This window comes from Panthera uncia (assembly GCF_023721935.1).
Source record: "Panthera uncia isolate 11264 chromosome D3 unlocalized genomic scaffold, Puncia_PCG_1.0 HiC_scaffold_8, whole genome shotgun sequence".
Classification (NCBI taxonomy): Eukaryota; Metazoa; Chordata; class Mammalia; order Carnivora; family Felidae; genus Panthera; species Panthera uncia.
In genome coordinates this window covers 24,171,332-24,198,101 of record NW_026057586.1, presented here as the reverse complement: position 1 = coordinate 24,198,101, position 26,770 = coordinate 24,171,332, and the positions used below count along the sequence as shown (strand labels likewise).

General features: G+C 45.5%; 2 protein-coding genes across 51 annotated transcripts in view; both read right to left on the bottom strand.

Annotated features, from left to right (window-relative positions):
- Positions 1-11,756, bottom strand: part of CFAP53 (cilia and flagella associated protein 53) — a 36,841-nt gene extending 25,085 nt beyond the window's left edge. Inside the window, exons 1-3 of the mRNA XM_049620077.1 lie at positions 11,305-11,756; positions 7,264-7,493; positions 6,621-6,794 (exon numbers count right to left, since the gene is read on the bottom strand). Of these exons, the coding sequence (XP_049476034.1) occupies positions 6,621-6,794; positions 7,264-7,493; positions 11,305-11,529 (629 nt within the window). The 5' untranslated portion in view covers positions 11,530-11,756. The remainder of the gene's footprint in view (positions 1-6,620; positions 6,795-7,263; positions 7,494-11,304) is intronic.
- A 93-nt stretch (positions 11,757-11,849) lies between these two features.
- Positions 11,850-26,531, bottom strand: MBD1 (methyl-CpG binding domain protein 1). Of its 50 annotated transcripts, none has more exons than XM_049620045.1 (19): positions 26,374-26,529; positions 25,813-26,028; positions 24,243-24,377; positions 21,716-21,830; positions 21,458-21,654; positions 21,288-21,370; positions 21,097-21,137; positions 20,578-20,724; positions 20,354-20,482; positions 20,107-20,181; positions 19,849-19,968; positions 19,698-19,766; positions 18,949-19,116; positions 18,297-18,596; positions 18,066-18,203; positions 17,580-17,714; positions 17,432-17,493; positions 16,214-16,285; positions 12,674-12,757 (listed from the first exon to the last, which is right to left on the bottom strand). In XM_049620045.1, exons 1-18 carry the CDS (start codon positions 26,403-26,405, stop codon positions 16,246-16,248), a joined length of 2,202 nt encoding a protein of 733 aa, XP_049476002.1. In that variant the 5' UTR covers positions 26,406-26,529; the 3' UTR covers positions 12,674-12,757; positions 16,214-16,245. The 50 variants fall into 50 exon arrangements, with proteins under 50 accessions (XP_049475993.1, XP_049476014.1, XP_049476002.1 ...); XM_049620044.1 differs by lacking the exon at positions 12,674-12,757 and adding an exon at positions 14,467-14,554; XM_049620046.1 differs by lacking the exon at positions 12,674-12,757 and adding an exon at positions 14,475-14,547.
- Between the last annotated feature and the right edge of the window lie 239 nt (positions 26,532-26,770).

Genomic DNA, 26,770 nt, shown 5'->3' with positions numbered 1-26,770 from the left:
AAGCACACATTCTGCACAGGTAGACTACAGCACTAGGGGGAAAACTCAACTCTACCAAAGATTTCCTGGGCCAGGAACTTTCTGCCAATAGCATGTCTGAGATTAATATCTAAAATTCAGTAACAGAATCTCACTTGGTACTTCCATTCTAATTGGGAGACAAGAACAGAATGTTAGAGCACAGTACTTACACCAACTCAGTACCTGCATGAGTGGACATGAGCAATGTGGTCGAATATCAATTTTCTACTGTTATCCCCTTAAAAACCATCAATTTTGGTAGTTTGAGAGTACCTTTGTGGGAGTCCAGGAGTCTGGCGGAGAAGTTATGGCATACCACTAGAGACAAAAATCTGGTAATAGACACATTGAAGAGAATAAGAACAGCTTCATTTTATCCTTGTCACCTCTCCCCCAAGGTAGCAGAACTCAGTGCCAAGACAGACACCCCTCAGTCCATGATTTCTCTTACAGGGGAAAGTGAAAACACACGAGCGAGCACGTGACTTCCCCCAAGTGGCCCATTTCTTTCTTGCCTCACCCCAAATACTGAGGTGCACGGCTGAGGGCTTGAAAGAGGCGAGGAGCACAGCAACCAGGGTCTGGAAATCATCATGGGATGCGGAGCCTCCTAACTGCCACATGGACTCCATCAGGAAGCCTGCCCATGAACTGCTGGGGACAGCTTGCCTGCAGACCCTCCAGCTGAGCCACAAACACCCCGGATACTCCATGGCATACCCCCTGTGGCCAGCTTCCTACTTGTGCTCCACTGGATGTTGAGTGTGGGCCTTTGCAGATGGCTAGCTGGCATGTACAGAAAGCCGACCCAATTCTGTGGGATTGGGAGAAGATGCACAAATTTAGTCATTTTGGGGTGCCATACTAGGAAAAACAAACAGGAGTCTCTCAGCACCTGGCCTAGCTTTGCAGGACTGAGAGAATCCTCTCCCCCAAAAGAAAGAACGAAAAGTATGGAGTAGGCACATCTGTAAAAAGGTCTGAGAAAGCCTCAGAATTCTTAGCTGGGCCAGCCTGTGAAGGTATACTTATCCTGAAGCAATCCAGTAAAGACTGGAGGAGGTAACTGTTTTCAAGATGTGAAAAGAGCCACAAGAGACTTCAAGGAACACACACAAAAAAAAAAAACAAGAAAAAATGACACCATCAAAGGAACACAATAATTTTCCAGTAAGCAATCCTAAAGACAAAAAATTCAAAATAATTGTTTTAAAGCTCGGTGAGCTACAAGACAACACAGACAATTCAACAAAATCAGGAAAACAACACATGAACAAAATGAGAGTTTCAACAGAGACAGAAATCATAAAAAAGAACCAAACAGAAATTCCGGAGCTAAAGAACACAATGGATGAAATGAAAAATGCAAGAGAGGGCATCAACCCCAGATTTGATCAAGTGGAATAAAAAATCTGAGAACTCGAAGACAGGAAATTTGAAACTATCCAGAGTGGCTGAACAGAAAGAAAACAAGATCCATATATATGCTGCTTGCAAAACACTCACTTCAGCTTTAAGGACACATAAAGGCTGAAAGTGAAGGAATGGAAAAAGATATTCCATGCAAGCAGAAACAAAAAGAGAAGAGATGGCTATACTTCCATTAGACAAAACAAATTTTAACTCAAAAGCTGTAAAAAAAAAAAAAAAAAAGACAAAGATGGTCCTTACATATCAAAAGGATATAACAATTATAAATATATATACAGGTAACACCTAAATATATTAAACAAATATTAACAGATTCGAAGGGAGAAACTGTAGCAATGCAGCAATAGTAAAGGACTTCAATACTCCACTTTCAACAGTGCATAGATCATCCAGACAGAAAATCAATAAGGAAACATGGGACTTAAGTACACTCTAGATCAAATGGAACTCATAGACATATACAGAACAGTCTATCCAACAGCAGCAGAATACATTCTTCTCAAGCGTACATGGAATACTCTCTAGGATATATCATATGCTAGGTCACAAAAAAAAAGACTGAAATCTTATCAAGCATCTTTTCTTACCACAATGGTATGAAACTAGAAATTAATAACAGGACGAAAGTTGGAAAACTAACAAATAATGTGGAAACTAAACAACACACTTCTGAACAACCAACCAATGAGTCAAAGAAGAAATAAAAAGGAAAATCAAAAAATATCTTGAAACAAATGAAAATGGAAATGCAACATACCAGACCTACAGGATGTAGCAAAAGCAGTTTAAAGATGGAATTTTAGGGGCGCCTGGGTGGCTCAGTCGGTTAAGCGTCCGACTTCGGCTCAGGTCACGATCTCACAGTCCGTGAGTTCGAGCTCCACGTCGGGCTCTGGGCCGATGGCTCAGAGCCTGGAGCCTGCTTCGGATTCTGTGTCTCCCTCTCTCTCTGCCCCTCCCCCGTTCATGCTCTGTCTCTCTCTGTCTCAAAAATAAATAAAAACGTCAAAAAAAAAATTTTTTTTTAAAAAAAGAGGGAATTTTAGAGCAATAAACACCTATAGTAAGAAAAAAGTCTCAAGTAAACAATACAACTTTACTTCAAGGAACTAGAAAAACAACAAACTATTCCCAAAGTTACCAGAAGAAAGGAAATAACAAAGATTAGAGCAGAAACAAATAAAATGGACACTAGCAAAATGATAGAAAAAAAATCAATCAAACTAAGATTTGGTTTCTTGAAAAAATTAACAAAATCGACAAACCTGTAGCTTGACTAAGAAAAAAAGAGAGAAGACTCAAATAAATAAAATCATAAATGAAAGAGGAGACATTACAACTGATCCTACAAAAACACAAAGGATCATGGAAGACTACTATGAACAATTCCAAACCAACAAATTAGATAGCCTGGGAAAAATGGACAAATTTCTAAACATATAAACCTATCAAGACTGAATCATGAAGGGGTGCCTGGGTGGCTCAGTCGGTTGAGCGTCCGACTTCAGCTTAGGTCATGATCTCACAGTTCATGGGTTCGAGCCCCGCATCAGGCTCTGTGCTGACCGCTATGCTCAGAGCCTGGAGCCTGCTTCGGATTCTGCGTCTCCTTGTCTCTGTGCCCCTCCCCTGCTCATGCCTTCTCTCACTCTGTTTCTCAAAAATAAATAAATGTAAAAAAAAAAAGGAAAAAAAAGAAAAAGAAAAAAAGACTGAATCATGAAGAAATACAAAATCTGAAAAGATCAATAATGAGCTCGGGGATTGAATCACTAATCAAAAATCTCCCAGTAAATAAAATCCCAGGACTAGATGGCTTCATTGGTGAATTCTACCAAACTTTTAAAGAAGAATTAATACCAATCCTTCTCAAAAGCTTCCAAAAAATTGAAGAAGAGAGAACACTTCCAAATGTATTTTATGAGACCAGCATTACCCTACCACCAAAACCAGACATGGACACTACAAGAAAAGGAAATTACAGGCCAATAACCCTGATAAACATAGATGCAAAAATTCGCAACAAAATACTAGTAAACCAAATTCAATAGCACATTAAAAGGATCTACTAGGGTACCTGGGTAGCTCTGTTGGTTAAGCATCCAACCCTTGATTTCAGTTCAGGTTGTGACCTCACGGTTCATGGGATTAAGCCCTGCATCAGGCTCTTCTTAGGATTCTCTCCCTCTCTCTCTACCCCTTCCCCTTCACTCTCTCTTGCTCTCTCTCCGTCTCAAAATAAATAAATTAACTTAAAAAAAAAAGGATCATACACCACGATCAAGTGGGATTTATCCCTAGAATGTCAGGATGGTTCAATATATACGAATCAATAAATGTGATGCACCACATTAACAAAATGAAGGATAAAAATTATAAGATAATCACAATAGCTGCAGAAAAAGCAACTGAAAAATTCAACATACTTTCATGATAAAAACTCTCAACAAACTAGGTACAGAAAGAATGTAGCTCACCACAATAAAGGCCATATATGAGAAGCTCCCTGCTCACTTCATACTCAATGGTAGAAAGTTGAAGGCTCTTCCTCTGAAATCAGGAATGAGATAAGGGGGCCCACTCTTGCCACTTTTATTCAACTTAGTACTGGAGGTTCTAGCTAGAGCAATTAGGCAAGAAAAGTAAATAAAAGGCATCCAAAATGGAAAAGAAGTAAAACTGTCTGCACATGACATGATCTCATATATAGAAAACACTAAAGACTCAACCAAAAAACTGTTAGAACTAATCAATAAGTTCAGTAATATTGCAGGATATGAAAACATACAGAAATTAGTTGCAATTTCTATACACTAAAAATGAACTATCTGAAAGAGAAGTTAAGAAAACAGCCCACTTGAAAAAAGCATCAAAAACAACACAATATTTAGGAAAATATTTTACCAAGGAGGTTAAAGATTAATACACTGAAAACTGTAAGACATTGATAAAAAAAAAGAAAAGAAGACAGAAATAGGTGGAAAGATATCATTTGTCCTTGGATTGTAAGAATCAATATTGTTTTTTTAATTTTTTTTTTAACGTTTTATTTAGTTTCGACAGAAAGAGACAGCATGAGCAGGGGAGGGGCAGAGAGAGAGGGAGACACAGAATCCAAAGCAGGCTCCAGGCTCTGAGCTGTCAGCACAGAGCCCGACACGGGGCTCGAACTCACAGACTGCGAGATCATGACCAGAGCCGAAGTCGGACGCTCAACTGACTGAGTCACCCAGGCGCCCTGTAGGAATCAATATCGGTAAAACGTCCATGCTATGCAGTGATCTACAGAGTTAATGCAATCCCCACCAAAATTCCAATGAAATTTTTCACAGAAATAGAAAAAATAATCCAAAATTTCAGATGGAACCACAAAAGAAGCAAATCAATCTTGATAAACGGTCCCTGTGCCATTGGCTATCAAGATAGCCAAAGCAACATTGATAAAAAAGAACAAAGCTGGAAGTATTACACACTATTGAATAGTCTCTTCATAAATAGTCTTGGGAAAACTGGATATCCTTATGAAAAAGAATAAAATTGGACTACTATATATACCATTCATAAAAATGAACTCGAAATGGGTTAAAGACTTAAACATAAATCTGTAAACTGTAAAACACATAGGCAAAAATATAGGGAAAAATCACCTTGACATTGGTCTTGGCATGATTTTTTGGATATGACACCTAAAGGAATGGTAACAAAAGCAAAAATAAGTGGGACCACATTAAACTAAAAAGCTTCTGCACAGAAAACAACCAACAAAATGAAAAGGCAATCATGGGATACTTTCAAACTATGTATCTGTTAAAGGATTAATATCCAAAATATATAAGGATGGGGCACCTGGGTGGCTCAGTCAGTTAAGCATCTTACTCTTGATTTCGGCTCAGGTCCATGATCTCAAAGTTAGTGATTTAGAGCCCTGCATCAGGCTCCACACTGACAGTGTGGTGCCTGCTTGTGATTCTCTCTCTCTCCCTCTCTCTCTGCCCCTTCCCTGCTTGCACTCAGTCTCTGTCTCCCAAAATAAATAACCTTAAAAAAAATAATAAAAATAAAAATAAAATAAAATAAAAATATATAAGGAACTCAAACAGCTCAGTAGCCCCCCAAAAACCCGATTAAAAAATGAGCCAAGAAACTGAATAGACATTTTTCCAGAGAAGACATACAAATGATGACCAAGAAGTACATGAAAAGGTACCTGACATTACTAATTACCAGGGAAATGCAAATCAACACCACAATGAGATATCACCTTACACCTGTTAGGATAGCTATTATCAAAAAGACAAGCGATGACAAATGTTGGAAAGGGTGTAGAGAAAAGGAAACCTTTGTATTGGTGGGAATATAAATTTGTACAGCTATTATGAAAAACAGTATAGAGATTCCTAAAAAAACTAAAAATAGAACTACCATATGATCCAGCAATCCCACTTCTGGGCATATATCCAACGGAAATAAAATCAGTATCTCAATATCTGCACTGTCATGTTCATTGCAATAGTCAAGATATGGAAACATCCTAAGTGTCTAGTGATATGTGAATGGATAAATAAAATGTGTGACATATATGCCATATATATAGATATACATACACACACATATCTATGTATATACACATAGATATATGAAATGGAATATTATTCAACATAAAAAAGGAAATCCTACCACTTGAGGCAACACAGATGAACCTGGATGACACTATTCAGTGGGTTAAGCCAGAGAAAGAGCAATATTGTATTCCCAATTAAAAAAAAAAAAATGGTTGAATGCATACAGAGTAGAAGAAAGGTGTGGTGGTTCCCAGGGAGTGGAGGTGGGAAAAATGAGGAAATGTTGATCAAAGGACACAAGCTTCCAGTTATAAGATGAATAAATAAGTTCTGAAGATCTAATGTACAGTATTATGACTATAGACAATAACACTATATTAAATACTTATAATTTACTAACTCAGTAGGTCCTAAGCATTCTCACTACAAAACAACAGTAAACCCTCAGTGCCTGCACTATCCAATGATGTGTATAATTACCAAGACTTAGAGGCACAACTACTGTGTATATCATCTTAAGGCCATACTTTGCTATAAATTAGCATTCCTAAATCAGTTTTTCATACACCAACTTCAGATCCTGTGTGTGTTTTTCTGTATCATTACCTGAATTGCTGGTCTAGTTTTTCAGTCACAAAATCCTGTCTCTCTTTTTCTTTCTTCTCTTTCAATAATCTGGTTTTATCTCTCATTCTATCTTTTTTCTCCTCAATTGTTTCTTCTTGCAACCGCATTTCAGTAAAATACCCATTTTCTTCTGAGGATAAAAGTTCACGTAGCCTGAAAGAAAATTACAAAAAAATTAAAACTGTCATGCCACAGGGACCATTTTACCAACTGATTATTTATATGATTCCCAAAGCACATATTTCGTCATAAATTTTGCAAGGAAAAGATCATTGTAGTTTTCTATAAAATAATACTAGTCACCATTTAACGCAATAAACAGACTATTTGCCATATTTTATTTGATCACATACAAATTAGATACATAATGTACATCTTCAGCAAAAGAATATAAACAGATTTTAATTAAAGTAACAATATTAAACAACACATTCTTTTGCTTTCTATCAAATGTGGGTTATTACAAATGAGAATACAAACAAGCAGTAGCTATTGATTTGGTAGAGATATGAATATCTCAGCCATGATCCTTACTTTAAAAATTCACTTGATTTTTGGTCAATCTGATGTTAAGGTTTTGGGATTGTTTTATAGTCTGAAGCACCATGTTTGTGAACCTTACTTATTTCGTCTTTCTTCAGTGTTGATGATAAAACCTTGCATGGCATCCTTGATTCTTGCTTTCACAAGACTGTCCACAAATTTGTGATCATTGTGCTGGTCCCAGTCAACTTTCAAGCGATCCCGCTCCTTTGACTTAATGGAAGCCAAGATAGCATGATGTTTCTGATGGCTGCGTTGGATTCTTTGCAGAATTTGCTCAGCCCCTTGAACTTTAGGAGGCTTAGCTCTCTGAAAATAAATAATAATCACTCACAATCGATCAAAAATCAATTGCATATTTTCAATTAATCATGATCTCCACCAATACTAAATAAAATTGGGTATATCAAAGTAATGCAACTGGCTACAACCACAAAGAGCTCAAGTGCCTAAGGTTTAACTTGATTCTTTGAAGCCTATACTCACAATGTCATCAAATCAGTCTCAAATATTTCTTAAGAGCCGTTTGAGTAAAAGTTCATGGAATTATGAAGTTAAAACTTTGAGCAGGACTCTAGAGATTATTTAGTCAAACTCAGAAACATTAAGTGCTGTAATAGTCTTTAAATACTCAGGGTGAACCTAAATAGAATAAGAATTAGAGATCTTTTAGTTCGTAACCTTCATCTTGCCCCCCACTGTCCTGCATTGTTTTCCATGGGTAGACAACATAGTTACCATCAAAATACTTTCAACTAGAAGAGGCTACTCTCTCTAATGAGTTGTGACAATAAAACAAAAACAAAAACAAAACACCCTCCACTAAGAAGAAAGGAAGGTAAGGAAGGAGGGAAGGGGAAAAGAGAAGAGAAAAAAGGGGGGAAAAAACTGATGGCAAAGCTTTATTCTTGTTTCTATTGTGCCCAATGCAAGGGCAGTGCTCCTGACATTTTGGAATAACTTAAATTTCTATATTCTTTTTACACAAACTTCCATTAAAGAGTTGGAAATACATACATCATTTTGAATACATATTGATACATTTTATAAAATCACATGGACTATCTTTCTCATTTCTATATTCCTAGCTTTGAGCACAATGCCTTACCACCACTGGTTCTCAGTGTGAAAGGTGAAGGAAAGAAGAGAGAAAGGAAAGCTTTCTGGGTGGGCTTGATGCAATTTCTGCTCCTCCTGGTGCCATCATGAAATCCACTGTCTTGAGCTTTGTATTTTCAGCCATATTTAGCAAGTCAACCTTAGATGAATAGTGAGACTCTGGGATACTGATTTGCAAGTATCAAAATTCTTACTCATAAGGCAGAAAGTCAATTTGCTAATTTACACTTAGAACATCACTGTTGGGATTACCAGAATACTAGTGTTAGGTCTTGGTAAAGGAGTCTCCTGAGAAAAGAAAATCAACACTTGCAGATAACTTGATGAAAAGGTTCCGGGTTCAAGGTACACATACAGGTACCTAAATTTAGTTGAACAAGATAAGACAGGTCTGAGATGGGTTGGAGACAGATGATGTTGGAGGTTACATCATGGTAGATAGCTAATCCATATCAGAACTATTTACAGCCTAGAGCCACTTAATTAGCAAACTACTGTTCTCTAATATATATGACACTTTATGAATACAGATTCAGTGATAATAAAGTAGAGCAGAGTCAAGACTACACCTTGGGCAGGATATACACAGGAACTCAGGCTCCCAGTAGACTTATGGGCTGAGAACCTAGCACCAAAGTCACCAAGAATCAACTATCTTGAGTTGTCACAGCAGGAGCCTGGCTCTGAAGTACATGTTGACTGAAAAGGAGAATGGACGTGAAGCGTGGTGGGAAACACCCTTAGCAGTAGCCAGGGATCGGGAAACCTTTCAAGGTTTGGGGTATCCTGTATAGGACTCAGTAGTCAGGAAGGGCCCAGTGTCTGGATGAGTAAGATATGACCTGGAGTTCTCTAACAAGGTGATACCAATCCATGCACAGTCTCAGCATTACTCAATATCCATACTGCTTAACAGAAATATAATGTAAAACAAATCTATAGTTCAACATTTTCTAGTAGCTGCATTTTAGAAAGTAAAAAGAAACGGGAAGTTAATTTTAATAATGTATTTTATTTAACCAATAAATTCAAAATATTGTCATTTCAACATGTGACTGCAGGCACATTTCAAGTGCTTAAAAGCCATTGTGGCTAGTGGCTACCATATTGGACACTGCAACTCTAAACCATGCTAAAGGCAGAAGAACATAGGGTTTAATAACTACCTTGTTGTTGGGATGAGCACTAGGTGTTGTATTGAAGCCAATTTGATAATAAATTATATTTAAAAAAACTACTTTGTGTTTCCAAGGTCACTGAAGTCTTTTGTTACTGTAACATGTTCAATTATAGTTTCTAACAATGGAGTTTATAGTTTATATGTCTTAAAAAACAATGTGTTACAGTCTAAATTTGATTCTGGCCTCTACCCATTATAACTCTATGAATTTGAACAAGGTACTTAATCTGAGTCTCAGTTTTCTCACCTGTCAAAATGAGCAAAATAAATGCGCTCCTAAGAAACTATTTTGAGAATTAAGTAATTGGGTCCCTCAGCAGCACTCACCAAATAACTGCTCCTTTACTTCTCCCATTACTTCAGATGTTATACCATTTATGGCTTTCTCCTGGAGGAATTGTTTAGCATCAAGTCTCATCTCTGGCGGCTTTAATTCTTCCCCCACCGAAACTCTGCAATCTCTAACATCTACGCTTCTTTTCACACTCTGACATCTGAGATGCACAACTCTGATTTCTCCCTTTTCCTCTTTATTCTTCTATAAGCTCAAAGTATTCAATAGGTCTGCTTCTCTGGTTTGGTGGTAATATTTTTTTTTCCTGTTCTTTATTGGTTCCCATCACAAGTAATGGCACAAGAAAAATAGCCCAGCCCCTGATCTCTGTGTTGGGATACAGAACCCAGAATAGATCAGTTTCTGTCCTTCATGAAATATGTAATTATCCCTTTGAAACTTACAGTCTGTAGAAGCCTCCAATCTATTGATTTCCAGACCCAGGACCTACAGTCCTTGGATCTAGAGAAGAGGGAGCAGGTCTATAAGTGGACTGAGAAACGCTATGTGCACTGTGGTGCATAGTAAAACTGCATCCTTCATTATTCCTGATATTTCTTCCATTAAGTACCATCACAGATAATATAGCACATGATTATCTATCGTGTTAGCCTTTAATGGTTTTATGAATGAACAAATTGTTTCTGTAATTAGAAAATAAGCAAGAGGAAGGCAGGGATCCGACTTTTAATGAAGAATAAACCTCCTAGGGTCATTGTATTTACTCCTGTATCCCCCACAGTGCTGTGGACACAGCAGGGGTTCAAGAATATACCTCTGTAATTGCTGAATTACACATGAAGGCTTTCTAGCCTGTAGAGACTAGTTTGTAGGAACAAAGGAATCCAGGTGCATAGACCAAGTGTCTGGGGTTCTGAGCAAGACCCATCAAATTCTGCAGCACACAACATTCGCCTAGCCTCCTACCACCACCCGAGCCTTAGAGGCAACCAACCGTCCTATTTCCAGGCCTGCAAGGACACTTCTGTTACAGTGGAGTTGGTACAGGAAGGGCACTATAACCCCTCACAATCCCTCACAGCCCAACCCCCCTTTCTTATACAATTTCCTCAGGGAATGCAGGACCAGCCCAAGAGCATACAGCTGAATCACCACCAGCCCAGACCCGATTTCCTGTCCTGCCCCAGCCCAGCACCCTTTCCGTGACAGACACGCCACATCACAAGGGGACAGACCTCCCTTGGGTGTCTTGGAGACTGAAAACTCTCAGTATCCCAAGTGGTGATTCTACAAATACAGAATCTAAATATAACTGGTGCGAGGGCGGGAGGGGGTGGGTTGAGGGACAGAGTACAGGAGCTAGGTGAATGACCTATCTTTCCTTCTTTCAAAATTCAACCCCCACTACATCAGGCACCTGCTCCCGTTATGAGAGCCGCGGCTGGGGCCAGGATGGGCTTGGCTGGGCTTGGAGTGCAGGGAAATGCAGAAAGCGGTAGGGTCCCGCACACACATCCCGTGCTTACCACGATCACCACCTTGGGAGTGGGGCCCTTAACCTCCCGCTGTATGATGCCAAATCGCTGGCTGTACATTTTCGAGTCCCTCGGGATGGGGGCGGCCTCCGCCGCGGGTTTCCCGACTGTGGAGACCAGCCGGACCAGCTTCCGCAATGCAGAGGTCTGGTTGCCATGGTGCGCCCTGCAGGGTGAGGGGCAGGTGGGAGGGGCCGAAGTCGGTCCCGTCACCATGGTGACCACAGACGCCGGAGCTCGCAACTTCCTCCCGGAGCCGAGGAGCTGAGTCTGCGCGGTCCTCACCCCGCCCTTGGCCAGGCCTCCGGCGACCTCGCTCCCTTCCTCTAGGGTTCATCAGAATAACAGAAATAAGCCTCCTTAACCCGAAGTGAAGGCGAAGATCTAATTACATTCCAAATGACTTTGCTATTTATATCCTGTAATCAGCCTAAAAGCATGAGAAAAGTTAGTGGATATTTTATGGGAAGGTTAAATTTTGCGGCCATTTTTAAGTGAATCTTGATGATGGTAGTAATCATCACAGGACAACAACCTTCTATTTGTGTAGTTCTTTACGGTAATTTGCAAGGTACTTTCACACATTAAACCTTTGGGCCTCACAAATACTTTAGAGGGTTGATGGGAACAGCAGGTATTCTCATTTGCCAGCTAAGACAATTAAGGCCTAGACGGCCTGTCTTGTCAGCCCACCCAAACCAATAATGATAAACCTGTTATTAATAAAATCTTCCTACTGCACTGGGCAGAAACCAGAGCTGACTCGGGGTACCTTAGGATGGGGGGAGGGGGCAGATCAGATGGGCTAGGAGGGCATGGCATGACATGGCTGGGCAAAATAAAGGCCAACAGTCTGAGTTAAGGATCCCAGTAAAACAGGGTCAGGACATGAGTAAGAAGTGCAGGCAATGAGGCCTGAGAATCTGTATCCCAGGAAGGGGAACAGGCAACACAGATCAGGGAACCTAGAAGGGGCCCTCAGCACAGGTGGAGACCACAGCTGTACTTCTGGTCAAAAGTAACGTGGTGGTAACTAAAAAGCAGATTAAGAATGACACTTTGGTACTCTCCTCCTAAAGTGGGACGAGCACAAAACACTAGAGCACAGAATAAAATCAGAACCTAGTCACTGACATCTAACAACCAAAGTACAACTACTGTGTATACCGTCGCAAGGCTGCAATTTACTGTAAATTAGCATTCCTTAATCATTTGTAATCCACCCACTTCGGATTTTGTATGCGGTACGTTTCTAGATTTGGATTCCATTTCCTGAATTGCTGGTTCAGCTTTTCAGCCACAAAATAATGTCTCTTTTTTTTCTCTTTTTAATAATCTCTTTTAATAATTGTCATTTTGTCTTTTTTTCTCCTATAATGCTTCTTCTTTCAATTGCAGTTCGGTAAAATACTCATTTTCATTTACTGCTAAGAGTTTACGTAGCCTGAAACAAACAAAAAAGAAAGAAATTAGAGGTCGTCTCGGTTCCCTGGACAGAGTCCTGAGGGTCAGTTCCTTGATCTTCAAGTCCCACGGGCGACTGGCCCGCCGGTTGATCTGGGTGGAACCACCCCTCACACTACACCTTTGGGGAAAAAGGGAGGCAATGAAAAGGCCCTCAGTCAGGCACGGGGGTTGGGAACAGCAGCGGAGTTACGAGAGAGCCCGTTGGGCACCCCCAGAGGTCGTACAGCCCGAAGGATCCCGTCGAAATGAGGTCGGCGACAGGGGAAGGCGACCCTTGGCGACACTTTGCTGCCCTCGAACGTCCCAGCGTCGATCAGAACTCGTCGTGCCGCACCCTCACCCTGGGCGCTCCCCGTAACTTAACTCCAGTTCGGTTTTGCCTGTTTTACCACTACGTGAAGAAGGAGAGTCGGCTTTTCTCCGGGTCCCGCCAAGGATTGGCTTCTGTGCCGGGCAAAGGCCACGCCCCAGGGCCGCCAAGGCCAGGGGTGGGGGGCAGCTCGTCTCCCGAGCCCTGGTGGGATGACCGCGGCCCCGGCGCCCCCTGGCGGGCCTCTTCGGAGGGCGGGGGGGCGGGGCCAGGACTAGAGCCCAGCTAGGGGAGCCTCAGCTTTCAGCCAAGCTGCCCCAAGGCCTAGAAAGCGATTGGTCCTAGGACAGAACCTGACCTAGATCTTGCCACCCACCATCCCGCTTTCTCAGAGTTAACAGTTACCACCATCAAGACACTCCCCAAATAAACACTAAATGTATGAAAACAGTAAACAGGACAATAAAAATCATTTTAAAATAATTTTAAAATAGAACAGCTCAGAGATAGAAACTATTTATATTATTTCCAATTCCTATTGTGCCCCAACAAGGTTCACGCAAGGGCTGTCCTCCCGACAGTTTTCCTGAATTCTAGATTTTCACCATTAAATTCCACGATAAAGTTGGATATCCATTCACCATTTGTAATACATATTGATGTATTTAATAAAATTGCATGGACTATATCTTTTTCATTCCTGTATCCCAGTATCAAGTACAGTGCCTACCATGGGCCAGGTTCTCAATACTTGAATGAATGATACAAAAATAGCCGAGACCAGCAAGTTTTTTTCTGGGTGGGCTTGACAGAATTTCTGTACTTGCTGGGGTCACCATGAAATCCATGGTCTTCAGCTTTGCATTTTCAGCAACGTAGCTTTATCAAGTTATCCTCAGGTGAGCAGTGAGACCCTTGGGAGCTGATTCATGGCAGGGTGGCTTTGTAATGTGTCACCTTGACTAGGCTACGTTTCCCAGAACTCCCTTCCCCGTATGCTTCCGGTTAGGATGGGCCACAAGAGACATTTTGCCTGGTAACTGGAGGGCAGAAGTCAAGCAGCAGCATACTGTTTTTACACTCGGAAGGTTGGTGCGGGGCACCAGGCACTGTTGCAGTTCACACATGTTGTCACTTATCTGCTGGCTCACCTCGTTGGTGTGGGGCAGCAGTCAGGCCTGCAGCCAGGCCTGCAGCTGCTCCACTTTCCCTGGGATCTTCCTTCAGCGTCTCTAATTCCTGGGTCAGATGAGTATTTAAGTCTGTGATGAAGGGCACCAGCTTCTTCTGTAGGACACCCACATTATCGAAGTTGGAGGTGGTGAGAGACTGACATGGGTTCTAGGCCATCTTCGCCGGTTCCAGCTCGTGCTCGTGCTCGTGCTCGTGCTCCTGCGCGCCAAAGCGTCCTCCGTCTCCCACACTTTACATCCATCTTCCCTTCCCGATTGCCTGCCCTGCAGACTTCAAGCTCCAGCATTAGATGTAAAGACAACAGCCTTACAGAGACTGTTTAACCAGCTCCCACTACTACATAAGGTCAAATCCCTAGAAGTCCCTTAAAATATACACATATACACATATATACCTACATATGCATATGTATATATAATTAGTGGTGCTGCTTTTCCAATGGTACTGTGATACACACTGTAGCCAGACTCTTAGAAGAGTCTGAATGCCCATCAAATAAATTTCATTTAGGACCTTACAGAATACTAGGGTTGGGTGGCTGGGTCCTGGGGAGGGCAAAACAGTATCAGTAAATTATCCAGTCTTGACTCTGGCTTAAGTAGGTAAGGCAAAGGAAGGAACAGAGGAGGGTAGCAGAAAGGGTTAAGGATAGGGAAATATCTAATCTACATGTAAAATACCTAAAGCTGCAGGGCTGGGACTAGAAAAAGGCAGGGGAAGACAGACAGCTACAAAATTTAAGGAGGCATGCACTCAGTCACAGCCCTGTGAAGCTGGCTACATAACAAACTGCAGGCCTGAACTTTCCGGCACTTTATGAAGAACTGGGAAGTGAGACAGGGATGAGTCAAGACTGGCCTTTATGCAGGACTTGGAAGCAGGAATTCATACTCCTAATAGAGAGGGGCCAAGAGCAGAAACCAAGCACAAAAGTCATCAATAGGCAAGGGAGGTAAGTTGTCAGCAAAGATGAGCCAGGCTGGCAGCTTTACTTCTGAAGACTGCTTTGGCAGAGGAGAATGAGGGTAACAAGCAAAACGAAGTGTCCACTGGGGAAGGATGTCCTTTAGTGTTTGAGAAATATTTACGACACCCAAGGCCTGGGAAGAACCCAGTCTCTTGGATGCAAGGGTGTTGTGACAAGGTGACCCCATCCATACAACCTTGGCACTCCCTAAACCACGCTAGAGGCAGCAGTGTAAAGGATTTGTTCTGTTTAGAGTAGTCCACCTTGTTTTCAAGGTCACTGGCAACTTCTGTTACTGTAACATTACACATTATCGAATATAGTATTACGGCTTACCGTTTGGTGGCTTAAACAACAAGGTTTTTACAACCTGGATTTGATTCTATGCTTATTGATACTAGCTGTTTGACACTGGACAAGTTATGTAATTTCTTTGAGTCTGTTTTCCCGTATGTAAAAATGGGCAAAAATCATTGTCTTCCTAAAAAGACTTGAGAATTACATAGATCAGTAGGAGGAACTAACCAAATAGCAGTTCCTTTCCTCATTTATTCACATTACATTTTCAAATGCTGTCTCTCTGTGGAAATGGAAATGTTCAGAAACACTACCAGGTCTCATCCAGAAGCCATTGAAAAATTATGAAGATGGCTTGTGTAGGCTGTTTTGTGGTGGCTTTTACATCCCCTCTCCACCCCAGATCCCCCACCCATAATATCCACACTTCTCATCAGTCAAGCTCCTGAGATTCGCACCAGTTGGAGCAGATACAACTTTCTATTCTTTCTCTTCCTTTCCTGCTTACTTCCTCTATAATCTCAAAGTACTGAACAGGCCTGTTTCTCAGGTTTGGTGGTGGGTTTTTCCAGTTCCTATTGAATCCTACATAAGCCCCTCAGCCTATGGTCCAGCTCTGAGTAGATCAGTGTTGTCTCTCATAAAGCCAGTCTGTAAATTATCACCTTGAATCCTACAGTCTGCAGAAGCCTCCAGTCTACTGCTTTCTAGCTCCAGGTTTTTTAAGGTCCTTGGACCTAGAGAAGAGGGAGCAGGACTATATGTTGAATGAGGTTCGCTCATTGTAAAATGGAGCATCACAAAACCATTTCCTAGTATTCTGTGCCTGGAATCCATTTCCCCATAATTATCCCTTATCCCTTATCTCTCTGCTAAAATATTCCAATACCACCAACTAAACATTACCTTCTCCACTAACATATAATGATTTCACACACAAGGAAACTATTTCCTTAGATGATAGCTCCCTGAAGACAGGAATCCATGTCTCCTGAAGGATAAGCCTTCCAGGGTCATTGCATTCATCATGTTCTCTCTCACACTGCAGTATACCCAGCAGGTACTCAGTCTGTACCTGCAAACTGCCCAAGGCAGATGCAGGAGTTTCCGGCCGGCAGAAACTAGCTTGTAGGGACAAAGGAATCCAGGTGCCTAGGCCAACAGTTTATGTCGCCTGTATCTGGGACCACGCGCACAGCCTGCGAACATTCTGCAGGAGGTAGTATTCCCCTGTCCTCCTCCCACCAGCCCTGTCCTTAGGGACAACTATCTTTCATCCTATTGCCAGGCCTGCAGGGACAGTTCTGTGAAGCAGCTGAAACTCTTAATAACCTCAACAGGCTCAGGAAAGGTTCAAGAAACACAGCCCAACTCTCTCCACAGGGGACGCTCCAGGAGGTGGACTAGCCTAAGATTGCACAGTTGCACATCTCAGGGCCCAGATCTGCCCACCCACCACTATCCAGCCCACCTGTCATCTCTTGGAGACTCCAGACACCCACAAAACCCCAAATGATGATTCACTGGATAAAAACTTATATATTAAATCTGACTCCTTCTGGATTTTCTTAGAAAGATATGGACCAGGCTTTTATCTTTTTCTTTCAAATCTCATCACAGGGCATCAAATCCTTAACCTCCACTAACCCCTGTCTCTCTACTCCCCAGCCCCCACCCCATACACCCAAGGAAAGCCCTAATCTGAACCTCAGGAGAAATCTCTAGGGTCCTGCACATAACCCCTCACTGACCGGGATCAGCACAGTGACAGAAGCCTCTACCTCCCACTGCCTCATGCCAAATTGCTGGCTCTATTTTTAACACTCAGGGCCCATATCTGACCAGCACCGACCCCATACCACCCCTCACTGTGCGGGGCACACCTTGGCAACCAGACTGCTGTGTCCCGGAGGCGGGTTCCACCCAGGCTGAAAATCTCCGTGATCTGGGGAAGAATTAACATCATGGGTCATCATGGCCAATGGGGCTAAAGCAGGTTCAGGGCAGGGTGAAATGTCCCCCAGCACTGACCACGGGTGTGCCAGCCCCTCCTGCCTCCTCCTCTGGGGCCGAGTCGGAGGCGGAGTCATCCTTGCTCTCTTCCTCCTTGTCCTCCTCAGGGTCCAGTGGCTCTTGCTTCACAGGTGGCAAGTCTGGGTCCACTGCCTGGGAGAGGTGGGAAACAGGCAGCAGTCAGAAGGACAGGGTTGGCCTAAGAAAAGAGTCTCCTTATCAGCCAACCTGTCAGTATACTGACAAATCCCACTTCTGTCACACTTCTGCCTGGAAAATCCATCTCTCTGCCTACAAACCTTTCCCATTCCTCAGAGTTCCATTTTTGTTAGCTGGGCAGCAAAGCAGGCAAAGTTAGTTGCCTGGGGAAGGTGGGGCATCTGTCAGACAGGTGGGGTAATTTTGTGGTGAGGCTGCAATCCGCATATCTGTTGCTCTGCTCAAAGAACCACCATCATGGCTCACCATCACTCTGCTCACAGACCACCCATCACTGACCCCCACCTTGCTGGGGCAGCCAGGCAGCAATACAGGAGAAGTCAGGATGGCTGTGCCCGGTGTCCAGTCTTCCTGGGCATCCACCTTCTCTTGCTTCACCTGGGGTAAGGCCACAACCCAACTCAGGCCAGGGCACTGGGCCTCCTGTGTGAAGGAGGATTGCAGCAGTCTTGGTCCCAGCTTCCTGGCACAAGGCTGGGTAGTTCTGGGAAGGGCAAGCTAAGATGGGATCCTCACCTGCAACAGGGCTTCTGTGGAAGCTGCAGCAGGGCCAGGCACCTGCACGGGACTGCTTGCACCTTCCCGTAAGAACACAAGATCAGTGCCAGGTGGAGGCAGCACAAAGCCACTGCCTGTTTCTTGTTTCATTGGAGTCTGGGCATGGCCTGGTCGGGTTGTGGGTGTGGTCAAGGAGGTCTTCAGTATCTGACCCAGACGGGGCCTTCGAGTAGAGCCAGGCCTCTTTCGACGAGAGTAAGGTGGGGGCGGCCCTGCCCCATCCTCAGATCCTGCCCAGACACTAGGCAGCAGCCGCTTCTGAAGAAAGACAGGATGTTATGGCCACCTGATGCAATGATTGACCACCCTGCCCTGATCAACATGCCTGCTAATCCCCATTAGTCACGGCACAGAACATGCTTTCACATGAAGCCCTCATCACTGAGCTTGCTAGTCTCCTGTTAATGCCACTGCCACTCAGATTCGTTCATCCCAGCACAATGTTTGCTAATCTTTGGCTGAACCCACCGCTCCATCTACTCCTCTGAAGATGCAGAATCTGGCCTGCCCTACCCACCAGGCCTGCCCACCATTCCCAGGCACGGCGGGGAAGGGGGGGGTGGCCCTAGGTCAACGTAGCCCACCCACCTCACTCTTCTGCATCACCCACCATAGCAAACTGCAGGCATTGGCGCCAACGACACTTCTGGCGCTTTTGGTTGCTGCCCCCAAATTTAGGCTTGTCACAGCAGAAGTCGCAGCGACCACAGTCCATCCGCCGTAGGCAGGCTGCACAGGCCCCACACTTGCGGTTCTGCCGGCGATTGGTGTAAGGCTGCTGGGGGACAGGCAAAAGGGGGGGGGTGCTGTTACTGGCACCATTCGAGTGCTGTTCTTGTTGCCCCTTCACTAGCTCCATCAGAGGGAACTGGCTGTGCACTGGTCTCAGTCACACCTCAGCATCTGGTAGTTCCAACACCAGGCACTATCACTGCACCGGACAGTGCCCAAGAGCATTAGGACTGTGGCTGTTCCAACGCAGTATCCATCACTTCATCTGCTAGACCAGTGGTTACCAAGACAACGTCTTTGACCCCCACCTCCAGTGGCATTTTGCTGACCCTCTATAGCTGCCGATGCTGTGCCTGCTGTATCTGCTCAACCTATGTGAACTCCATTCCCTATGCTGGCTCTTCCTATTAGCCCCACCAGAGTGTTGATTCATCTGACATTAGGTACTATCACTGCACCTGTCGATCCCACGTTAGTCCCTCCCCCATTGTCTGCTTATCCCATACTAGTACCCATTACTGTGTCTTGCTGTTCCCCTATTAGGCCCATTGCAGCAGTTGCTTCTTTGGGATTAACCAAGTGCCCTGGGAGGGTCTAGGCTTGTCCAGGTAGGGTGGGGCCACTCACTAGCTCGTCCTCGTCTACACAGTAATAGATGAACTCGGCAGGTGGCGAGGGGACCAGGGCTCTGGGGTGCTGCAGAGGCAAATGGGTGGGGTCAGGGCAGGTACTGGGTAAGGTTATAGTTGTGCCTTCCCCATGCCCACCAGGGCCTCACCAGCTCTGGGGACTCTGGAGGCTGTGACAGGGGAACTGGAGGCAATGGCTGGGTTCGGGGGGGGCGCCGCCGGGCAGCCATCTTGGAGTCGCAGCCTCCTCTACGGCGGCTACGTTTACCCTGGGAGAAAGCCAGAACAGAAGTTTAGGCTTGGTGGAACCAGGCAGACACAGGACCCCTACCCCCACCCCCACCCCCAAAAGGAGTACAGAAAGCATGCGTGGGACAGGCAGACAGAAGGTGGGGTGCAGCACTCACAGCAGGGGGAGCCACAGCTAGGGGAGGGCGTCGTTGACATCGCTGATGGTGGCGACGGAGACGGTGGGCAAGGTGCTGGCAGACAGGGGCAGGTAGGTGAGGCCAGGGAGGTGAGCATGAGGTGGGGGAGAAAAGAAGACATGAGGTGGGCAAGGCTGGGAGGAAGCAGCAGCAGCAGTAGCAACTTTAATAGCAGAATGAGCTCTGCCCCAGCCCTGGCCCCAACAGCACTGGCCCCTCTACTCACCCGTAGGCAGCGCCGTTGGACACACCTCCACTGGCGCCTGAGACCAGGGCGGGGAGGGCGAAGGCAGACTCGGCAACGGCCACAGTCCTCTCGGGTCTGACAGCCCCGGCACACTCCACACCCTCGGCTCTGTCAGGGAGGCCAGAGGTATGATGTATGGGGCCAGGGCTCTGAGAGCCAGAGGACAGGGTGAGCCTTGGGCCCACCCTACCTGCCCAACTCACCCTTTCCACAATCCGGAGGCACCGTCTCCGCTCACACTTGCAGAACAGCCCCGAGGCCACATCATGGGGCAGCTGCAGAAGGCAGGTGGAGCAGGCCCCGCAGTCCTCGGTTACCCGGCAGGCCTCACACTCCCCGCAGCCCACACGCTGCCAGGAATGGGTGGGGCGAGGTCACAGGCCCAGACAGAGTAGCTCCAGGTATGCTGCCCCTTACGTGTATGTTTTGAGCCCCCACTGCCATGTCTAGTAGTCCACCATATGCCTCATCACTGTATCTGACAACTACTAACAAGCTGTCACCAGAGGCCATCCCCAAAGTCTCCAAGTGCCCGGTTAACCTCATCGCTGTGTCTGCTGACACCCCATTAACACATTACTGTCCACTGACCATAGCTAGCTCCCTACAAAATGATTCTGACACCCTATGGATCCATCATCATTCCTTCAGACCTTCTTACCAGCCCCCATCACATCCTGCTCCCACCGCACACTTGTGAGGAGGAGGCAGGTCGTGCTTACCTTAAACATCCTCTGTTCCCGGTTGAAAGCAATTCTCTGCGCTGAGGAAAGGGAGGCGGAAGAAGAGAAGTGGACAAGGAGCATCAGATAGCTAACCTCATCCACCATTCAACCTGAAAGCTGACAGTGGTGTCCCAGCTTGACATCAGATCTGCTCCACCTCTACCTCCCAGGGCTCTGGGGCCACTCACCTCGGCAGTCCTTGCATAATGTCTTGAGCCGCTGCCTTCGGGTACCATCTCCTGAGAAGCTGATTCCACAGTTCTCACAGCACCTGGGATAGGAAACATGGGTGTGGGAGGCTGAGTACGTCTCCAACCACAACCCTCACCCTCTTGGCTCACTTTAGGCCAACACTCACCCAGGTGCAGGGAGTGAAGCTGGGGCTGTGTCAGCATTAGCCTTGGTCTCATCTCCTGGGGCCTCCTTCCTGACCTCACCCTTTTGAGGTCCAACCTGACGTTTTCGAGTCTTGGCTGGCCGTGAAGGCTTCTTCCGCTTCCTGCTAGGGACAGCTAAGGGCTGGGCCTGCAAATGAGAGGGAAAGCAGGAAGAGATCTGTGGGTGGGTGTTAGGTGGCTCAGTCACCCCTGCCTGGGTACCCCACACTGTGTAGTACCTTGGGGGCTGGATAGCACAGAATGCCTTGTTTGAAGTCGAAGAGGGTGAGGTCACACGCAGGGCCCAGGTATCGGGTCAGCTCAACTTTGCTTCGGATCCTGTCTCCTGTGGGGCTGGGAATGGGCCAGGATGGATTGGTACCCCGGTGGAGCCATGGCCACTCCACCCACACAACCCTCCCACTGGGCTCGTGAACAGACCTGCAGGGCTGGCAGGGGATAGAGGGCTGGCAGCCTGGGATTGGCCTGTGAGCCCTACCAGGTCTTACCCCAACTAAGCTTGCATAGCAGAAATATAAAATGTGTATAAATACCAGCATATATACAAACACAAATGAAAAATATAAACATAAATAAATACATGTTTACTTATAACATACACTACTAATTGTAGTCTGTTCATGTAAATAAACATAAACACGGACAGAAATACAAACTTGTCGAATGATGTACAAATGCATTAGAGTTAACATACTAAATACATAAAAAGGAAAAACACAGGAGAAGCGTCTGAAAACATACACATGAATAAATGAACATATAAATATATATATATAAAGACATGCGTAAACAAACAAATGCAACTACACGTAAAACAAAGTAGGAGCAATTAATATTCTCGGAGGGAATACCCCACAGGTCTCTAGCATTTCTGCATGTCTTGCAAGAGAGGCACTGATAGTCCTTTGTTATGAACTATCTTTTCAAGGATGTTTGTACAGCAAACAGCCTTGGAAGATAAGAGATAAGTTCTCCTTCCAGAGCAAAGGGAAGGCATCCTTACTGTCCTAACATTATAAAAGATTGGATTCCTTAAGCTCAGGGTTCCTTTCCTACAACCCAATGCATGGCAGATGTTAGTCAGTTCTCTTCAGGTTACCCTATGGGAACTGGCATTTGGGGAACTGGCACAAAAATAATGACATTCTGGATACTGCTGTTACTGTGAATAATAAACTATCTTTCATCTCTGACCCAGGAGTCTCCTATATCCTACCAGCATCCACAAAATTGTAACATATTCGTTATCTTGCCCTAATTAAGATAAAACCTGTTGCTTTACGGTTCTTGACAAAAGTATTTAAAATTTAAAATTTTGACAGTTTCACACAAATTATGAATATGGGGATAAACATATAATTAAGTATAAACAAACATAATTATATTCATGATTTTGCTATATTCCTCCACAAAAACAACTACTTAGACAAAAAAAAAAAAAAAAGTTCAGGAAGAGTGAAAAAAATTCAATAATCACCTTAGATCCTTAAATGTGAATTGCGTATAAACATGTACATTTTGTGCATTTATAGTCGATTCCCATTATTCCTGGTATGTCTTATAGAGTCACGCTGAACACTGAATTAGTGAATCTAGAACCTCTGTTCTTGTGGAACTATAGCTTAAGGTAATGTGAGCCCCAGGGGACATTTCTGTCAACTAATCGATATGTAGCCTTGTTTTATTGTTTTCCTATTTAAAGACACTCTACTTAATACATTCCTACGAATGACTGACAGCATGGCCTTTGAATGATTTAAAGTCAGGAGCTTTGGAGACCATTTATGTTACACAGCTACCTTTACCACGGTCCTTGTAAAACAAGCCAGTCTCCTCAGTAAAACCTATTCTGCATGACACTTTTCACATGTAACACTTACCAGGTATTTTTAAAATTCCTCTGCAAACTCTTGATCTGCAGGACCTGCCTTGTATGCAAATTTAACATCTTTCACAATGTACGCCTTTTGAAACATGTGAGCCAGTCAGTACTAGCTGAGACAGGTTTAACATATTCCTAATCAGGGGTAACACAACCATCAATGTCCTTGGCTTCCAGTCTCTCACACTGTCCACTACATTTTATTTTATTAAGTATTTCCTTATGCATCTTCAAATTTGGCTACTTTTCCACCTTTCCCTTAACTTCATCATGTACTATACATGTTACTTCAGCATTTTCCAGAGCAGACTCGTGTACAAATCAGAACATTTCCTTTTCTTTTTCTAAATGTACCACATTTTTGATTCATTAACATTGAACTCACACCTAACAACACTGCAACTCACAAATAAAATTTATTTAACGTGTTATTCTCTTCTTACAGCATATCATAAGACTTCTTGCACTTAAAACACTAGACAGCACTTCAGGGCTATACTTGGGGGGGCGTTGTAAATACGAAAATCACCAATAAAAAGTGCAAAAATGTGAAAAACACAGCACTTAGCAGATCACGAAAAAGATACTTGTTTACAGTATATGAACTAAAATAAGAAGGCCTCATTCAACCTCAGCTGGGAATGAGTGTATCAGGGAACTTAAATTTTTTGCTGTTCTGTGCATGTCTATGAATGACCATGAAAGTATAGTGAGTACCGACTTTCAGTGAGTAGACTAATTTGGAAATATGGAATCTGCAATAAGAATCGACTATATTTGCATAATTTCAACCCATCCACAAATTTAACCACACCCCCTGATTTTAGCCCTATCCGTGACTCTGTCCACAACCCACCCAGTACCTCTGGTAATAGGTGTCTGAGCGTCCACAGGTGGCACCTGACTTTCGAAAGACTTCACGGCGCTTCCAGCCGGGGCCCAAGGCTGGGCAGTCCAGCCAGTCCTCAGCCATGGGGGCCACAGGAAGGAGCAGCGGCCTGCAACACGGAGGGGGCAGTGGGAAAACTGAGGCTCTAGGGGAGGACATGTTGGGCCCTAACCACACAAACCGCCGGTACTTAGTAATGCTTTTCCAAGACCTGGGACCTACCACAGGCAACCGGCCAATACAAGAAAGAGAAAAATCCCCTTTCCCACCTCATTCTTCCCTGTCCTGAACCCAGGAGCTTGTCATTCCTACCCCTTCTTGACCTGGCAGCCCTGTCTCCAACTTTAAAGTCCCCGTCCTCAACCCAAAGATCCTCATGCCTCCCTCAATGTCCCGATCCCCAATTCTTCCCCATCCTCAGCCTGAGAACTCATCACTTCTCCCCACTGCCAACCTAGGACCCTGTCATTCCCCCCAGGACACATTCTCTATCTTTGACCCACTGGCCCCTATTCCTCCCCTCTGTCACGCTGAAACCTCCATACCTCCCATCCTCAGCCTGAGAGGGCCCATTCCTCCCATCGTCAGCCCAAGAGGCTCCCATTCTGCTCGTCCCCACACCAAGGTCCCAGCACTTGGCCTCAGTATTCTGACCTCCCGTTCGCTCCCTTCCTTGACCCAGGAGTCCCCAGTTTCCCTTTCAGTCAAAAGCCCCAAAAGCCCTCCCATTCCTTCCCTTTCTGACGTCCCCTTACCTGCTACCTCCACTGTTACTGCCTCAATTTCCTGTGTCCTCTGCCAGACAGCCCGCAGCTTCTCCACACCTTTACCCTGAACACCCCTCATTCCTTCTGCTCCTCAGCCCAAAAGCCTCCTCATCTTCCCTGTCAGTGTTCTGAGCCACAAGTCCTCCCCAATCTCAGTCCCCAGACCGCCTTGTTCCTCTCATGTTCAGCTAAAAAGTTTCTCATCCCCTCCCTTCCCTTCTGTGTCTCCTACCTTCTATTCTGCTCATCACCTGAAGAGACCCTGATTTCTCCCCTCAGCATGCTGAACCAACCCCCCTTTCGTCCCCGTTCTTGTCCCAAGATCATGCCCATCCCTAGCTCAGCATTCTAAACCCCTCTTACTTCACGTTCTCCAGAGGAAGCCCCCGTCGCTCCCTTTCAGCATCCCAACGCCTCCATCTCTTCCCGTCATCAACCTGAGAACCCCTCATTTCTCCCTCTCGGCGTTCTGAACCCCCGTTTCTCTCTCCTTAACCTGAGAGGCCCCGAGATCTCTCCTCAGCGTTTAGATCCTTCCCCATTCCTCTCCGTCCTCGTCCAGGCTCCCGACACGTCCACCTGTCAGCGTTCTGAGCCCCATTCCTCCCCGTCCTCCGCCAAAACCTCTCTATTCCTCCCTTCAATATTCCGACGCCGCCATTCCTCCCACTCGTCGGCCTGAGGGCCCTTCATTCCTCTCCGTCAGCGTTCTGAGCCTCAATTCTTCCCCATCCTACGCCTGAGCGCTCTCCATTTCCACCCTCACGACTGTCTCACCAGCTCGGCACCGGGCCGGTAGCTTCCGCCGCTCTAGGTCCGCGGACCCATGGCGAGGGTCCCGCCTGTGACTCCCGCCTTGCCCTGCTCTTCTTCCTCCTCCGCAGACGCTTCCTCTGAAGCGATAGCTGTCGCTGCCGCGGCCGTTCGTTGCTCCCGGAACCGGAAACCCGCTGCCCACCTCTAGGGCTCCGCTCCCGGCAAGACGCCTGCGCGCTAATGCCCCGCCAGCGTTGGCCCTTAGTGGGGAGGACTCCGCGCCTGCGTGCTCAGTCCCACAGCGGCGCGCGCCTCCCGTCCCGGCACTACTGCGCTTGCGCTCTAACATCCAACTACGGCTCGCACCCCCACCGGAGACCTGCAACACGAGCTCCTCACCTCGCCAACCGACGCTTTCGCCCCACTCCGCCCACCTGGTTTGCGCCTGCGCTCTCTTAAGGGGGCGAGGAAGGTTGGGGCCCTATGATGTTTCCCTGGCGGTCTCCACCAGGGGTAACCTAGCGGAAGGGGCGGAGAAGCCTGAGGTTGTGCCGTAGCCCTCCTCTCCCACCTCTCGCTTACGTCGCGCCTGTGCTCTCCGGTTCCCCGAACATCTGCCCCAGGACTATTGTGTCCCGCTCTCTCCGGCCCGCCGAACGGTTACAGGAGCGCGCGGGGACTGGTACTGCCGCACGCTGAGCCCAGCTCCTTCCGCGGGAACTGGAGAAGGGGGCGTGCCTCGCTGCAGGTAAACAGAAGGTCCGTGCAACCGAGAAGGGCGGGTCCGTTCTGGAAACGTAGTGCTGTGGGGACTCCCGGACTGACATCAAGAGGGCGGGATGGAGACTTCTGTTACATACGTGTCCCAAAAGAGAGGCTTGTGGGGAACAAGGGACCTTATGTCCACCATCGAATACAGCTAGTTTGGAGAATGTCAGTGCTGACACAAGTGGTAAATGAGCCACACGCTGAATTAGCG